The following is a 13,036-nucleotide window of genomic DNA, read 5'->3' on the forward strand; positions in this document are numbered from 1 at the left end:
TCAAGCTAACGAACCTATTCGTTAATTCATAGAACATCTTTTTGTCGGGCCGGGTGGTGGCGCACCTGGTTAAGCGCACACACTACAGTGCACAAGGACCCACGTTCGAGCCCCCAGTCCCCACCTGCAGGGTGAAAGCTTTGCAAGCGGTGAAGCAGGGCTGCAGGTATCTGTCTGTCTCTCTCCCTCTCTATAACCCCCTTCCCTCTTGACTTCTGGCTTTCTCTATCCAATAAATAAAAAAATAAAAAGAATATCCTTTTTCTTTGTCAGATGAGAATACAGAAGATCCACTTCTGTATTCTGGGCAGAGGCTGGATATAATGCAACCATGTTAACTCCAGCCTCTAAGCTGTGCATTCGAGCCCAGAACCTGGACGTTTGCGCCCTTTGACCCCATCTCCTCACTCCTGCTTCCCTAACCCCTGTTAACCACCTTTCTGCTCCTTGTTGCGGAGTTTGGCATTTTTAGATTCTAAGTAGAAGTGAGATTTTGCACTTTGACTAACTCAGACTTATTCCCACCCCCCCCAGCTGAGAATTTGTGTCCGTGCAACATTACAGCTCCCAAGATGTTTTGTTGTTGTTTTTTTATTTGTTCAGATAGAAAAAGAAAGGGAAGGAGAGACACCACAGCACCAAGCTTCCCCACTGGAACTCTGTTGTGGTTCCGGGCTCAAATCTGGGTTGCGCACATGGCAAGACATGCACCCTACCCAGTGAGCTATCTCTCAGGCCCCAGCAATTTTTTAAGGACTTGAGCTTTTGAAGCTGTGTTCAAAAAATCTTTGTCTAATTTTTTTTTATTTTGTGAGTTTTATATTTGAGTTTATTATCTATCTTGGATGAACCTTTGTATATTATGTGAAGTATAGATTACTGTTCTATTTTATCTTTCTGATTACTCTGCACATGAATACTCAGTGTTCCACTTGTTGAAATGACAGCCCTTCACACACAGACACCCTTTGATGAAAATCACTGGTCCATACATGAGTGGATCTATTCTCTTCCAGTGATTGTCAGTCCTGAAGCCAGTGTTACACTATTTTTTATTACTGTGGCTTTATGATAAGCCCGTTTCTTTGGTTTAGTATTTTTACTATTGGACTGTTATGCTCTGCTTATGGTGGTGCTAGGCATTGAACCTAGGACCTTGGGGCCTCAGGCATGAAAGTCTCTTCCATAAACATTATACTGCCCCCCCCCCCGCCACAGTCTATAATAAGTCTTGAAATCAGGTAATATAGGTCTGTCTACTGTCTTCTTTTTTCTTCAAAATTATTTTGTCTGTTCTAAGTTGGTTTTTGTTTGTTTGTTTCTGTTTTCTGCCTCCAGGCTTATCGCTGGGGCTTGGTGCTGCACTAAGAGTCCACTGCTCTTAGCAGCCGTCTTTCTTTCTTTTTTTTTTTTTCCCATGGTTGTTGTTGCTGCTGCTGCTATTGTTGGATACGTAGAGAGAAATTGAGAGGAGGTGAAGGCAGAGATGGGGAAAGGTAGGCACCTGCAGACCTGCTTCACTGCTGTGAAGTGACCCCCCGCCTGCAGGTAGGGAGCTGGGGGCTTGAACCAGGATCTTTGCACAGGTCCTTCCACCATGTGTGCTTAACCTGGTGCACCACCACCCAGCCCCCTGTGTTCTGAGGTCTTTGCAGATCAAAGTGACTTTGAGAATTAGTTTGTCAGTTTTCCCCAAAAGACTTCTTGGGGATTTTAGTGGCATTTCATTGGCTTCTTTTCCTTCCTCCCCTTCTGTTCTTCTTCTCTTTGTTTTTATTTTGATGTCTAGAAAGTGAATATGAACAACCTGAGGGCCAGGATGCTGCTGTCTTCCTCCAGGGAAGGTTTCCTTGGACCCTTGCCTTGTGGCTGGGACCCAGGTGACTCTGGCCACCTTAGTCCGTGATGATGAGTTGAGACTGCCCCAGCAAGGAGAGCCCAGGATCTGGTCCATCCTCCCAACCCCCATGGTCTTGAAGCTTCTTTTAAGCCAGTAACAGAGTCCAAACTTATTTCTGACCACAGCACTGAGCTCAGGGCCTGCCTGTGGGTCAGGCGCTCAGAGGCTAAGGAGCCCTAACCCTAACCCCAACTTTATTCCATAGGTGGAGGGACAGTGGAGGAATGGGTGGATGGAGGGGTTATAGGTACAGGGATCATGGAGGGAGGGAGAAAAAGAAGAAAAGGAAGGGGTCATAGGTAGAGGGGTGGGTGGGAGGATGGATGGATGGGTTGTAAGTAGATGACTGATGGGTGGAGAGATGGATGGATGGATGGATGGATGGATGGATGGATGGATGGACAGATGGACAGGTGGGATGATTAGGTGCATAGATGGCTGGAGAGAAGAGGCAGGATGAATGAATGAGGATTGAAATAGATGGCCAAGCTCCAGGAAATTCAGCATCCCCTTAGAGGTCCTTGGAAGGGCGAGCAGCTCCATTAAATATTGGTGCCTTCGGGGGGGAAAAAGCAGTTCAGGGACAGGGACTACAAATCGCCCAGACTGCTCTGGGCTAGTTCAACCTCAGCAACTTAACTGACAGGAGCTGAGGGCTGGAGAGGAACCTTGCTCAGGCTTATTTAGACTCTGGGTAACTACAGGCCTAAAATGGTGCCACATCTTCTAGCTCCCAGACCCAGCTGTCACTTCTCCCTGTTCTGCCTGCTTCACTCTGGGGCAGCTCTCACCCTTCCTTTTGTTCTCCAGGGGAAAGAGAAATTCCTGGGCATCCTGAACAAGTACATGGAGATCCATGGCACCGTGTACTACGAGAGCCAGCGGCCACCTGAGGTCCCAGCCTTTGTGAAGAACCACGGCCTCTTGCCGCAGCCCGAGTTCCAGCAGCTGCTTCGCAAGGCCAAGGTGAGTCTGCCTCACCCCTGCTCAGCTGCAGACAGGAAGGGAGCCCCCACAGTGGAAAGGGACCCAGGCTGGCCAGCAAGCTCAGGCTCTGGGGCAAGAATGTGGGCTTCCTCCTTGCACCAGGCAGCCAGTGAACTGAGTGATGTCTGGCTTTTGTAGGACAGCCTGGAATGGATCCCAGCAAGAGTTCCATGAGGCCATCAGTGTTTTATTTTGTTTTGCTTTGCTTTTGCTACCAGGGTTATCACTGGAGCTCAGTGAAATTGAGAGGGAAAAGGGGGAGATACAGAAAGACAGATACTGGGGGCCAGGCAATGGTATACCTGGTTAAGCACACATAGTACTAAGCCCCAAACCCTCACAAGGATCTGGGTTTGAGTTGTAAAGCAGGTCTGCAGGTGTCTGTCTCTCTCCCTCTCTATTTCCTCCTCCCTCCTCAGTTTTTCTCTGTCCTTTCCAATAAAATGGGAAAAATGGCCACCAGGAGCAGTGGGTTTGTTGTGACAGCACCAATCCCCAATAATAACCCTGGAGGCAAAAAGAAAGAAAAGGAAGAAAGAAAGAAAGAAAGAAAGAAACCTATAGTGCTGCTTCACTGCCTCAACGCTTCCCCCCTGTAGGTGGGCACCTGGGGACTTGAGCCCATGATCTTGTACATGATAATGTGTGCACACAACCAGGTGCACCATGGCGTGGTCCCTAGACCATCGGTTTTGACTTACTGCTGCCATGGGTTTGTGAACTGTATTCCTGGAGCAAAAACTAGCACAGTGGGCCAGTCAGCTGAGACTAGAGGGTTTCTAGTCAGTGTCAACGTCCTCTCTGGATCTTGCTATAGCTCCTTCCTTTGGGCTTCGTGCACATGTGTGTGTGTGTATACGTGTGTGTATACATATGTGTATACGTGTGTGTATACATGTGTGTATACATGTGTGTGTATACGTGTGTGTGTGTGTGTGTGTTTAGTCGACCTTTGTGCAGTGAGTACCCTGACTGACCTTACATGACATCCCTGGATTAAGAATCATTTGAGGACCCTTCAGGAGTCAGTCCATGAGGGCTTCTTACACAAGGCAGATGCTAAAGGAACTTTTTTTTTTAATTTCTGTATTGGGGGATTAATTGTTTGCAGTGGACAGTAAAATACAATAGTTTGTACATGCATAACATTTCCCAGTTTTCCACATAACAATTCAACTGCCCCCAGGTCCTCCTCTGCCTTCATGTTTCAGGATCTGAGCCCTTCCCCCACACCAGAGTCTTAATTTAGTGCAACTCCGATCCAAGTTCTGCTTAGCGTTTTCTCTTCTGTTCTTATTTTTCAACTTCTGCCTATGAGTGAAATCATCCCATATCCATCCATTTCTGACTTACCTCACTTAACGTGATTCTGAAGGAACATTTTTTAAGATGAGAGTCAAGGTCCTTTGAGGTCAGTTGTAGCTCTAAACCCTTCCCAACTGAAGACCCTCACTCTTCTCTTTCCCTTTCCAGAGTCATAGCCTAGTAGAGCCACAAGAGACCATTGATGTCATGTAGTCAGAGGTCCTCATGTTACAAGTGGAGAGACCAAGGCGTAGAGACAGGAAGCAGTGCAGCTGACCTGGGACACCCTCTGCCCACACCCCAGCCCTTAGCCTTGCTCCAGCTTCCCAGGGCTCCAGAACGGGGCTGCCCAGCCTGCCCTGACCATGTGCACCTTCCCACAGCTCTTCATAGGGTTTGGCTTCCCCTACGAGGGCCCTGCACCCCTGGAGGCCATCGCCAATGGCTGCATCTTCCTACAGTCCCGCTTCCACCCACCGCACAGCTCCCTCAACCACGAGTTCTTCCGAGGCAAGCCCACCTCCAGGGAGGTGAGTGGGCCACCTGGGGGGCCTCACTGAGCTTCCTGGAAGAGGGACAGGTGAAGGAGTGCTGAGACAGGTGGGTGGGGTGCCCCTTGACCCGACCCTGTGGGCACAGTAGATGCTCCTGTCCCTGCCTCCAGGTGTTCTCCCAGCATCCCTATGCAGAGAACTTCATTGGCAAGCCCCACGTGTGGACGGTGGACTACAACAACTCGGAGGAGTTTGAGGCAGCCATCAAGGCCATTATGAGGACCCAGGTGAGACTCAGGTCTCGAGAACACTGCCACTAGCCCATATTGTAGGCATTCAGGAAAAAGAGGAAGAAAGAAAAGAAGGCAGGAAGGGTGAGAGGGAGGAAGAGAAGGAGGAGGGAGGGAGGGAGGGAGGGAGGGAGGGAGGGAGGGAGGAGCCCTTTTTGTGAGTTCAGATTTGCAGGCCTGGGTTGGCAAATTTGAACATTATCCCCAATGTCTGTATGTTAGAGAGGAGGGGGCTGGGAAGACAACATAATGGTTATGCAAAAAGACTTGTTCCTGGGGTACCAAGTGTCCTAGGTTCAATCCCCAGCACCACCACATACCAGAGTTGAGCAGTACTCTGGTATAAAAGGCGGGGGCGGAGATTAGCGGAGAAAAATGTCTGTGTGCCGTGAGCAGCGTGCACAGCCTGGCACGGCAGCCTCTGATCCAAACTCCCTTGTTGGGTGTCTCTGAGGGCCAGGCCTGTAAGGGCACCCAGCACAGGTTGGGTACTGTGTGTTTCCTGAATGAATACATGACGTCTCTTTGAACTCGCTCTTGCTGTGGGTCTGTGGCCTTTCAGGACCTAAACTATAACACGCATAAAGTCTATCTGGAGCTCTTGTTAAAAATGCCAGTTTGGATCCAGAATCCTGGGGATGGGGCTAACAGCTATGTTTCTGGGGGTGGCACCATGGTGCCGGCTTCTGAGCAGCAAGGAGGGACAGTCAGCAGACACCTTCAGGAGCGGGTGAGGCTCCACAGCTCGCCTCCCTGGGCCCCTTGGTAGCCTCTCATGGCCCTGTTGCTTTCTGGTCCCTTCACCAGTAGTGAGGCTCTGCACCTGCTTCACACTATAGTTCAGACACCAGATGGGGCCAAGCTTACCCCTCTCCTCTGCCCAGTGTCCCCTCCCTGCCATGCGGTGCTGAGTCACCTTTTCTGGGGGGACATGCCACCTGAGTAAGCTCGTGGGTCTGGCTAAAATGGGGTGGTTAGGCTTGGTGGGAGCAGGACTGCCACCAGCAAGCAACAGACAGATGGTTCCTTCAGTAGGGGAGAGCCAGGCATTAGAGGACATGCAGCTGGCCGGTGGGGATGCTGCCCAGGCACCCATAGGCACTGCCCTGGGCTGGGTTACCCCCATCCTTGAGGTCTGTGAGGCTTCTCTTTAGTTCAGATCCATGCCTGGCTATCCTGACCCTCATACAGGGTGGCACCGTTTGTTTGATTGATTGACTGATTGACAGGACAGAAAGAAATAGAGAAAGAAGGGGGAGACAGAGATGGAGAGAGAGAGACACGTGCAGCCCTGCTTTACTCATGAAGCCTCTCCCCACCCCCATAGGTGGGGAGGGAGGGCTTGAATGCAGGACCTTGCGCATGGCAATGTACATTCTACCAGTGTGCCACCACCCAGCCTCTCCTGGCATCTGGTTTTATAGGACTAGGTATGTCCTTGGAGCCTGATTTTTTTTTAATTTAATATTTTACCTGTTGTTGCCCTTGTTGTTTTTCATTGTTGTTGTAGTTATTATTGTTGTTATTGATGTCGCTGTTGTTGGATAGGACAGAGAGAAATGGAGAGAGGAGGGGAAGACAGAGAGGGGGAGAGAAAGATAGACACCTGCAGACCTGCTTCACCACCTATGAAGCAATTCCCCTGCAGGCGGGGAGCTGGGGGCTTGAACTGGGATCCTTATGCTGGTCCTTGTGCTTTGCGCCACGTGCACTTAACCCGCTGCACTACCGCCCGACTCCCAATTTTTTTTTTATTACCTCCACAGCTATCACTGGGGCTTGGTGCCTGCAGGATGAATCCACTTGCCCAGGCAGCCATCCCCCCCACAACACCACCTTTTATATTTTTTTAATTAGATAGGACAGAGAGAAATTGAGAGCAAAACGGGAGAGATAGGGAGAGAGAGAGAGAGAGAGAGACCCACCTGCTGTACTTGTTTCACTGCTCATGAAGCACCTGCCCCACCCCCCACAGGTCGGGAGCTGGGCTCCAACTGGGGTCTTTGTGCATGGCAATGTCGCACTCGACCAGGTGCACCACCACCCGACTTCCTGGCAACTGAACTTTGAAACAAACCCTAGGGGGCTCTGATCATCCCAGGTAGGAAGCAGGTTCAGGGACAGTTGGCCAAGGCTTAGCATGAGTGACGGACACTGTGGAGGAGGTAGCTTCTCTCTGGGACTTTGAGCCTGGCTGCTGGAGCTGGGGTGGAGGACAAATTGGGGGGGGGAGGAAGGGGAGTCCTGCCGCCCTCTGACCTTAGTTTGCAGCTGGCATCTCCATCAGGTGAGCCCAGTCAGGGGGAGGGAGTAGTGATGGCAGCGCTGCCCCCCCCCCCCACTATCTTTATCCAGGTGCCCTCCCCAGCAGGCCCCACACCTCTGCCCTGTCCAATCACGGTCACCCCTGTAACTAGACTGAATGTGGGTGGTTTCCAGGCAGCCTGGCTCCTTAAGCAGGAGATTCGTGGCAGGAGGCACTGGTGGCTTGAGCTCCCCACCCCCACCCTGCCTTGGCCTGGCCTGTGAGAGTTCAGCGGCACCAGGGGGTCATGAAGAAGAGGCTGGAACAAGCAGGGGATTGTCTCTCCTCTAGGCATTTATTTTATTTTATTTTTATTTTTATTTCTTTATTGGAGAATTAATGTGTTACATTAGACAGTAAATACAATAGTTTGTACATGCATAACATTTCCCAGTCTTCCACATAACAACACAACCCCCACTAGGTCCTCTGTCATCCTTCTTGGACCTGTGTTCTCCCCACCCACACACCCCAGAGTCTTTTACTTTGGTGCAATACGCCAATTCCAGTTCAGGTTCTACTTGTGTTTTCTTTTCTGATCTTGTTTATCAACTTCCAGGCATTTATTTTTTTATTTATAACCTGGGCTTGAAGTCTCTGTCCCACAGGACACCCCCGAGGCTTTGGGAGAACATCAGAGCAGATGCTGGGCTGCCAGTGAACCTGGGGGACGGGGTGGTACTGGGCTGTGGGGACAGGGCGTAGCAGTTACTTGAGGCCCCTGAACCTTTGGTCTCCTGGGTCCCTGGGCACTCAGACCTGCTCACTCATGGCTCTGTGGACAGGCTGCCAGGGTGGCTTAGTGGGGCCTGTCCCAAGGATCCTTTTGGTGGCCGGGGCTAGTTCCCAGGCTAGTAGTGGCCACTGCTTCCCAGGGACCCACCCCAGTGTGAATGTTGGGGTATCCTGGCCAGAGTGCCCAGGGCTCGCCTCCTGCCCTCCAAGGGACCTTGTTGTCATCTGCTATGGGTCAGAGGAGAGCTTGCAGGTTTGGACTAAATGTGGGGTTTTCCCACTTGGACTCAAAACTCCTTAATGTCTGGAACTGCAGGCAGGAAAATGGCCTGTGTAGGAGATGGACAGGGCCAGGTGTGGGGCTTGTGCATGCAGACACACACACACACACACACACACACACACACAAACACACACACACGGGAATGGTGAGGCATACACACACACACACACACACACACACACACGGGAATGGTGAGGCATACACACACACACACACACACACACACACACGGGAATGGTGAGGCATACACACACACAGACACACACACACACACAGGAATGGTGAGGCATACACACACACACACACACACACGGGAATGGTGAGGCATACACACACACACACACACACACACACACACACGGGAATGGTGAGGTGAGGTATTAGGCTGAAAACAGCCTTTCTCTGAGTCTGGAATGTGTCTCCCCCACATCCCACTCCCTGCTCCTACCTCCTTCCATGGTGGCTGGACCTTGGGGGTTAATGCCAGGGGCAGAGAATAATGGTCAAATAAGAAGAGTGGGGAGGTGGTCCGTGTGATGGTGCAGTGGATAAAAGCATTGGACTCTCAAGTATGAGGTCCTGAGTTTGATCCTTGGCAGCACATGTACCAGAGTGATGTCTGCTTTCATCTCTCACTCTCTCAAAAAAAGAAAAAAGAAGAGTTATCCACACCTAGAAGGTGGATGTCTCCTCTACCTCCTCTTCTCTTTATGGCCCTTGTCCCCGGACCCCAGATATTTAAACAGTGTGTGGCTGGTTCCTGCACATGTGTCCTACGTTCCTGCCAGGTGCCTGGAGTTGGCTGGGCGCATTCCGCCCAATCATTCCTTTCCATGAACAGTCCTTGTCTGTGGGGAGGGTGCTGCAGGCAGAGCAGGGACACTGTTTCCTAAGTGCTTACTGTATACCAGGCTGTGCAGGTGTAGGTGCCAGGGGAGGAAGTCTGGGTGCCACCAAGGGCAACAAGGTGGGTTCAAAATGGACATCCTGGAGGAGGAGGATGTAGCTCTCGGTGTTGTGCAGGTGGTCCGGCAGGGCACGGAGCACTGTGCTTTACAGAGACACATGGAGCTCTGGGAGGGCTGAGTGATAGCCACCTGGTTAAGTACACGATACCATGCTCAAGGACCCAGGTTTGAGCCCCCAATGCCCTCTTGCAGAGGAGAAGCCTCACAAGTGGTGAAGCGGTGCAGCAGGTGGATCTGTCTCCCCTCCTCTCTCTCTCTCTCTCTCTCTCTCTCTATATATATATATATATATATATATATATCTGTCCCCTCTTAATTTCTCTCTGTCCTATCAAATAAAGGGGGAAAAAGACACCAAGCCCTAGTAATGTCCCTGGTGGCAATAAGAAGAGGGGAGGGGTGGGGAGGGGAGGGAGGAGGGAAGGGAAGGGAAAGGGAAAGGGAAAGGGAAAGGGAGGGAAGGGGAGGGAGGGAAGGGAAGGGAAGGGAAGGGAAGGGAAGGGAAGGGAAGGGAAGGGAAGGGAAGGGGGAAGGGGAAGGGGAAGGGGAAGAGAAGGGAAGGGAAGGGAAAGGGAAGGGAAAGGGAAAGGAAGGGAAGGGAAAGGGAAAGGGAAAGGGAAGGAAAGGAAAGGAAAGGAAAGGAAAGGAAAGGAAAGGAAAGGAAAGGAAAGGAAAAGGGAAAGGAAGGGGAGGGGAAGGGAAGGGAAGGGAAGGGAAGGGAAGGGAAGGGAAGGGAAGGGAAAGGGAAGGAAGGGAAAGGAAAGGAAAGGAAAGGAAAGGAAAGGAAAGGAAAGGAAAGGAAAGGAAGAGGAGGGAGGGGATGAGAGAGAGGAGGGGAGGAAAGGAAGGAGAGGAAAGAGGGGAGAGAGAGGAGGGGAAGGGAAAGGGGAGGCTCTCTGGAGAGAGATGCCACCCAGTCTCCACCCCCAGAGCCCAGCCCAGCACAGCCAGCAGCAGGTCTGGAGCTCCAGGTGGGGGGGGACCCACGGCAGCTGTCACCCCCCCCCCCACAGGTTGACCCCTACCTGCCCTACGAGTATACCTGTGAGGGAATGCTGGAGCGAATCCATGCCTACATCCAGCACCAGGTAGGTGGGCCCTAGGCTCTCTGTCCCACAGCGGTGAAGAACCCACCCCAAGTCCCATCAGACCAGAGAGAGGGGCTGCCTCCACTGAGATCCCTGAAACCCCCTCTCCCACTGGTCTCCAGTGCCTCTCTCGCTCGCTCGCTTGCTCGCTCGCTCACTCTTTCTCTGTCAGTGAGCTTAGAAATAGGCAAGGAAGCCCAGGGTCCTCTTCCAGAGCCCCAATGTCATAATCTAGAAATACAAGCTCTGTTCTTTTACCTTATTAAAAATATATAAAAAGGGCAAGAGTTTGGTAATTGATTGCAGGAGTGGGAGATGGGAGATGTGGGAGGTACCTCAGCTCCCACCAAGAGTCAGTTGGTGAGATTGGGTTGGAGAAACTGGAAGGAGGGATGGCTGTTGGAAAAGCAGGAGTCCTCACCTCAGCTTCCCCTGCCCTCCCCCCAATTTGAGCTCATGCTCCCATGAAACCTGGAAATGAGCTCAGAGCTCTGCTGAGCTGTGGACCTAGGGTGGGCTGTGGTGTCACTATCAGGTATTCAGACATGCAGCAGTGAGGCCTGAGAGAGTGGTTCTAGGCCATTAAATTGGAGATGAGAAGGGTGGAGCCCCCAGAAGGGAGGACGTGTTGGGGTCATAAGTACAGTAGTGCAGGGCAGTGGGTAGTACAGGGCAGAAGCCAGAACCCAGAACACTCAGCCCAGTGGCCTGTAGGGCCTGTATCTGCATGAAGCTGGAAGAAAGCCTCATTTGGGCCAGGAGCTGGCTGAGCAACTATGCCAAAGACATGGTGCCCTGGGCCCCAGGCAGGAAACCCTGAGCCTGGTACAAGCGTGACCAGCAGAAAAATGCCAAGGAGGGACAACAGGCAGACAGACCTGAGTTCAAATGCCACGTGTCATGCAGCCATTAGATCCTGGGCTGGTTCCTTGACCTTGAGCCTCATTCCCCCTCTCCCCCAATTGCTGGTGACCCACTGGGACCTTGCTGGGTGGACCTGCAGCAGGACGGAATGAGATAACACAGGAGTCTGCCCAGCATCCAGACAGCTGCCATCAGAGCTGTGCTATCTGGCCCCTCCTCCCCACCTTAGCTCCACACAGAGCCATCTATTCCCCCTTCCTAACACTGCTTTCCTCTTGGCAGGACTTCTGTGCAGCCCCAGACTCTGCCCTGCCAGCTACAAAGGCCCTGCAGAGCCCCTTTGTCCTGGCTCCTAATGCCACCCATCTTCAGTGGGCCCCAAACGCCAGCCTGGCCCCCAGGGCCTGGCCCCCAGCGCACTCTCTCCAGGCCTGGCTGGCCGACGTGGGGAGGGCCTGCACAGATGCCTGCCTGGACCGCGGGCTGGTCTGCGAACCCTCTTTCTTCCCCTTTCTCAACAGTCAGGACACCTTCCAAAAGTGAGTGAGCTCCAGCTGGTACAACCCACCTCCTCTGTGGCCCTGGCCCTGCCAGCACTGGGGCATGGGGGGGTTGCTGATGCAGGAAGTTTTCAGAAGGGGGTTCCCAGGCATGTGTCTAGGCCCTGATCCCCAACATCATGGCAAAGCCTCAGGCCCCATTCTCTGCCCTCCCCCAGCCCCTTCCCAGCCCACTTGGGCATCTTCTAGGTCTAAACCACGAAAGCTCCTCTCTGCCCACCGCTTCTCCTCCAAGCTTCCTGGCTCAGCAGGTGGATGAAGGCTATAGTCAGTGTCCCCTGAAATTATCCCCTTCCTTGATTTTGTGATGGGCCAGGGAGGGGGATGGGCAGTGCCAGGCCAGTTACAGCCCCACCCTTTGACCTGAGAAGGCTGAGCAACACTGCCTGTGCTGTCACACCCACATCGACCACCACCCCCTGCCCCCGCCCCAGACTGCAGGTACCCTGTGACAGCACCGAGTCCGAGATGAACCACCTGTACCCTGCCTTCGCCCAGCCGGGCCAGGAGTGCTTCCTGCAGAAGGAGCCCCTGCTCTTCAGCTGTGCCGGCGCCAGCACCAAGTATCGCAGGCTCTGCCCTTGCAGGGACTTCCGCAAGGGCCAGGTGGCCTTGTGCAAGGACTGCCTGTGAGGCTCCTGCCGGCATCACCTGCTGGCCCTCCCTGCTCCAGGAGAATGCACCAGCAGATTCTGAGTCCCAGCGCCCTGGCCTCCGGACCGCTCACCTCGGCCAGCAAGCGGGCACTGCAGACACATGGGGGTGGCTCACCCAGCACCTGCGACACCTCCACGTTCTCATCCCAGTGGTGTCAGCAGGTGTGGGGCTGGGCAGAGGTCCCACTGGCCCAAAGCAGGTGGTTGGAGGCCCTTTGCTCTGTGCAAGACTAAATATGGACCAGGGTGAGAGAGGCCCTCTGCCTTCTTGGCGTCCTGTCATTCTTGGGGTGGTCCAGAGTGGGGCCTTAGGATGCAGGGAGATTATGGGGGAGACACTTGCCTATTGACCCAGCCAAGGGTCTGTGGGGAGGAAGTAATGTAGACGGGGTCAGCTGTGGCCTTTCAGCGTGTGGGCACAAGGGCAGAGGGAGGCCAAGTGCAGGGGAGCTATTTCTGCCTCTTCTTAATCCTACCCCTCCTGCTGTCCCAAACCCCACCCCACCCCCATCCTCTTATGGTGGCGACAGGGGCCACCCTGGGTTGAATTGTCCATCCTTGCCTGCCTGTCCCCACTCTCTGATTTTGGGCATGCCTCGGA

At 52.9% G+C, this 13,036-nt stretch overlaps 1 protein-coding gene across 1 annotated transcript in view; it reads left to right on the forward strand.

The window, feature by feature from the left end:
* MGAT5B (alpha-1,6-mannosylglycoprotein 6-beta-N-acetylglucosaminyltransferase B) overlaps positions 1-12,701 on the forward strand; it is an 82,120-nt gene extending 69,419 nt beyond the window's left edge. The window contains exons 12-17 of the mRNA XM_007532512.3: positions 2,711-2,866; positions 4,576-4,722; positions 4,857-4,973; positions 10,281-10,355; positions 11,502-11,758; positions 12,214-12,701. Of these exons, the coding sequence (XP_007532574.1) occupies positions 2,711-2,866; positions 4,576-4,722; positions 4,857-4,973; positions 10,281-10,355; positions 11,502-11,758; positions 12,214-12,412 (951 nt within the window). The 3' untranslated portion in view covers positions 12,413-12,701. The remainder of the gene's footprint in view (positions 1-2,710; positions 2,867-4,575; positions 4,723-4,856; positions 4,974-10,280; positions 10,356-11,501; positions 11,759-12,213) is intronic.
* Positions 12,702-13,036: the final 335 nt, after the last annotated feature.

This window comes from Erinaceus europaeus, chromosome 12, assembly GCF_950295315.1.
Source record: "Erinaceus europaeus chromosome 12, mEriEur2.1, whole genome shotgun sequence".
NCBI classification, from domain to species: Eukaryota; Metazoa; Chordata; class Mammalia; order Eulipotyphla; family Erinaceidae; genus Erinaceus; species Erinaceus europaeus.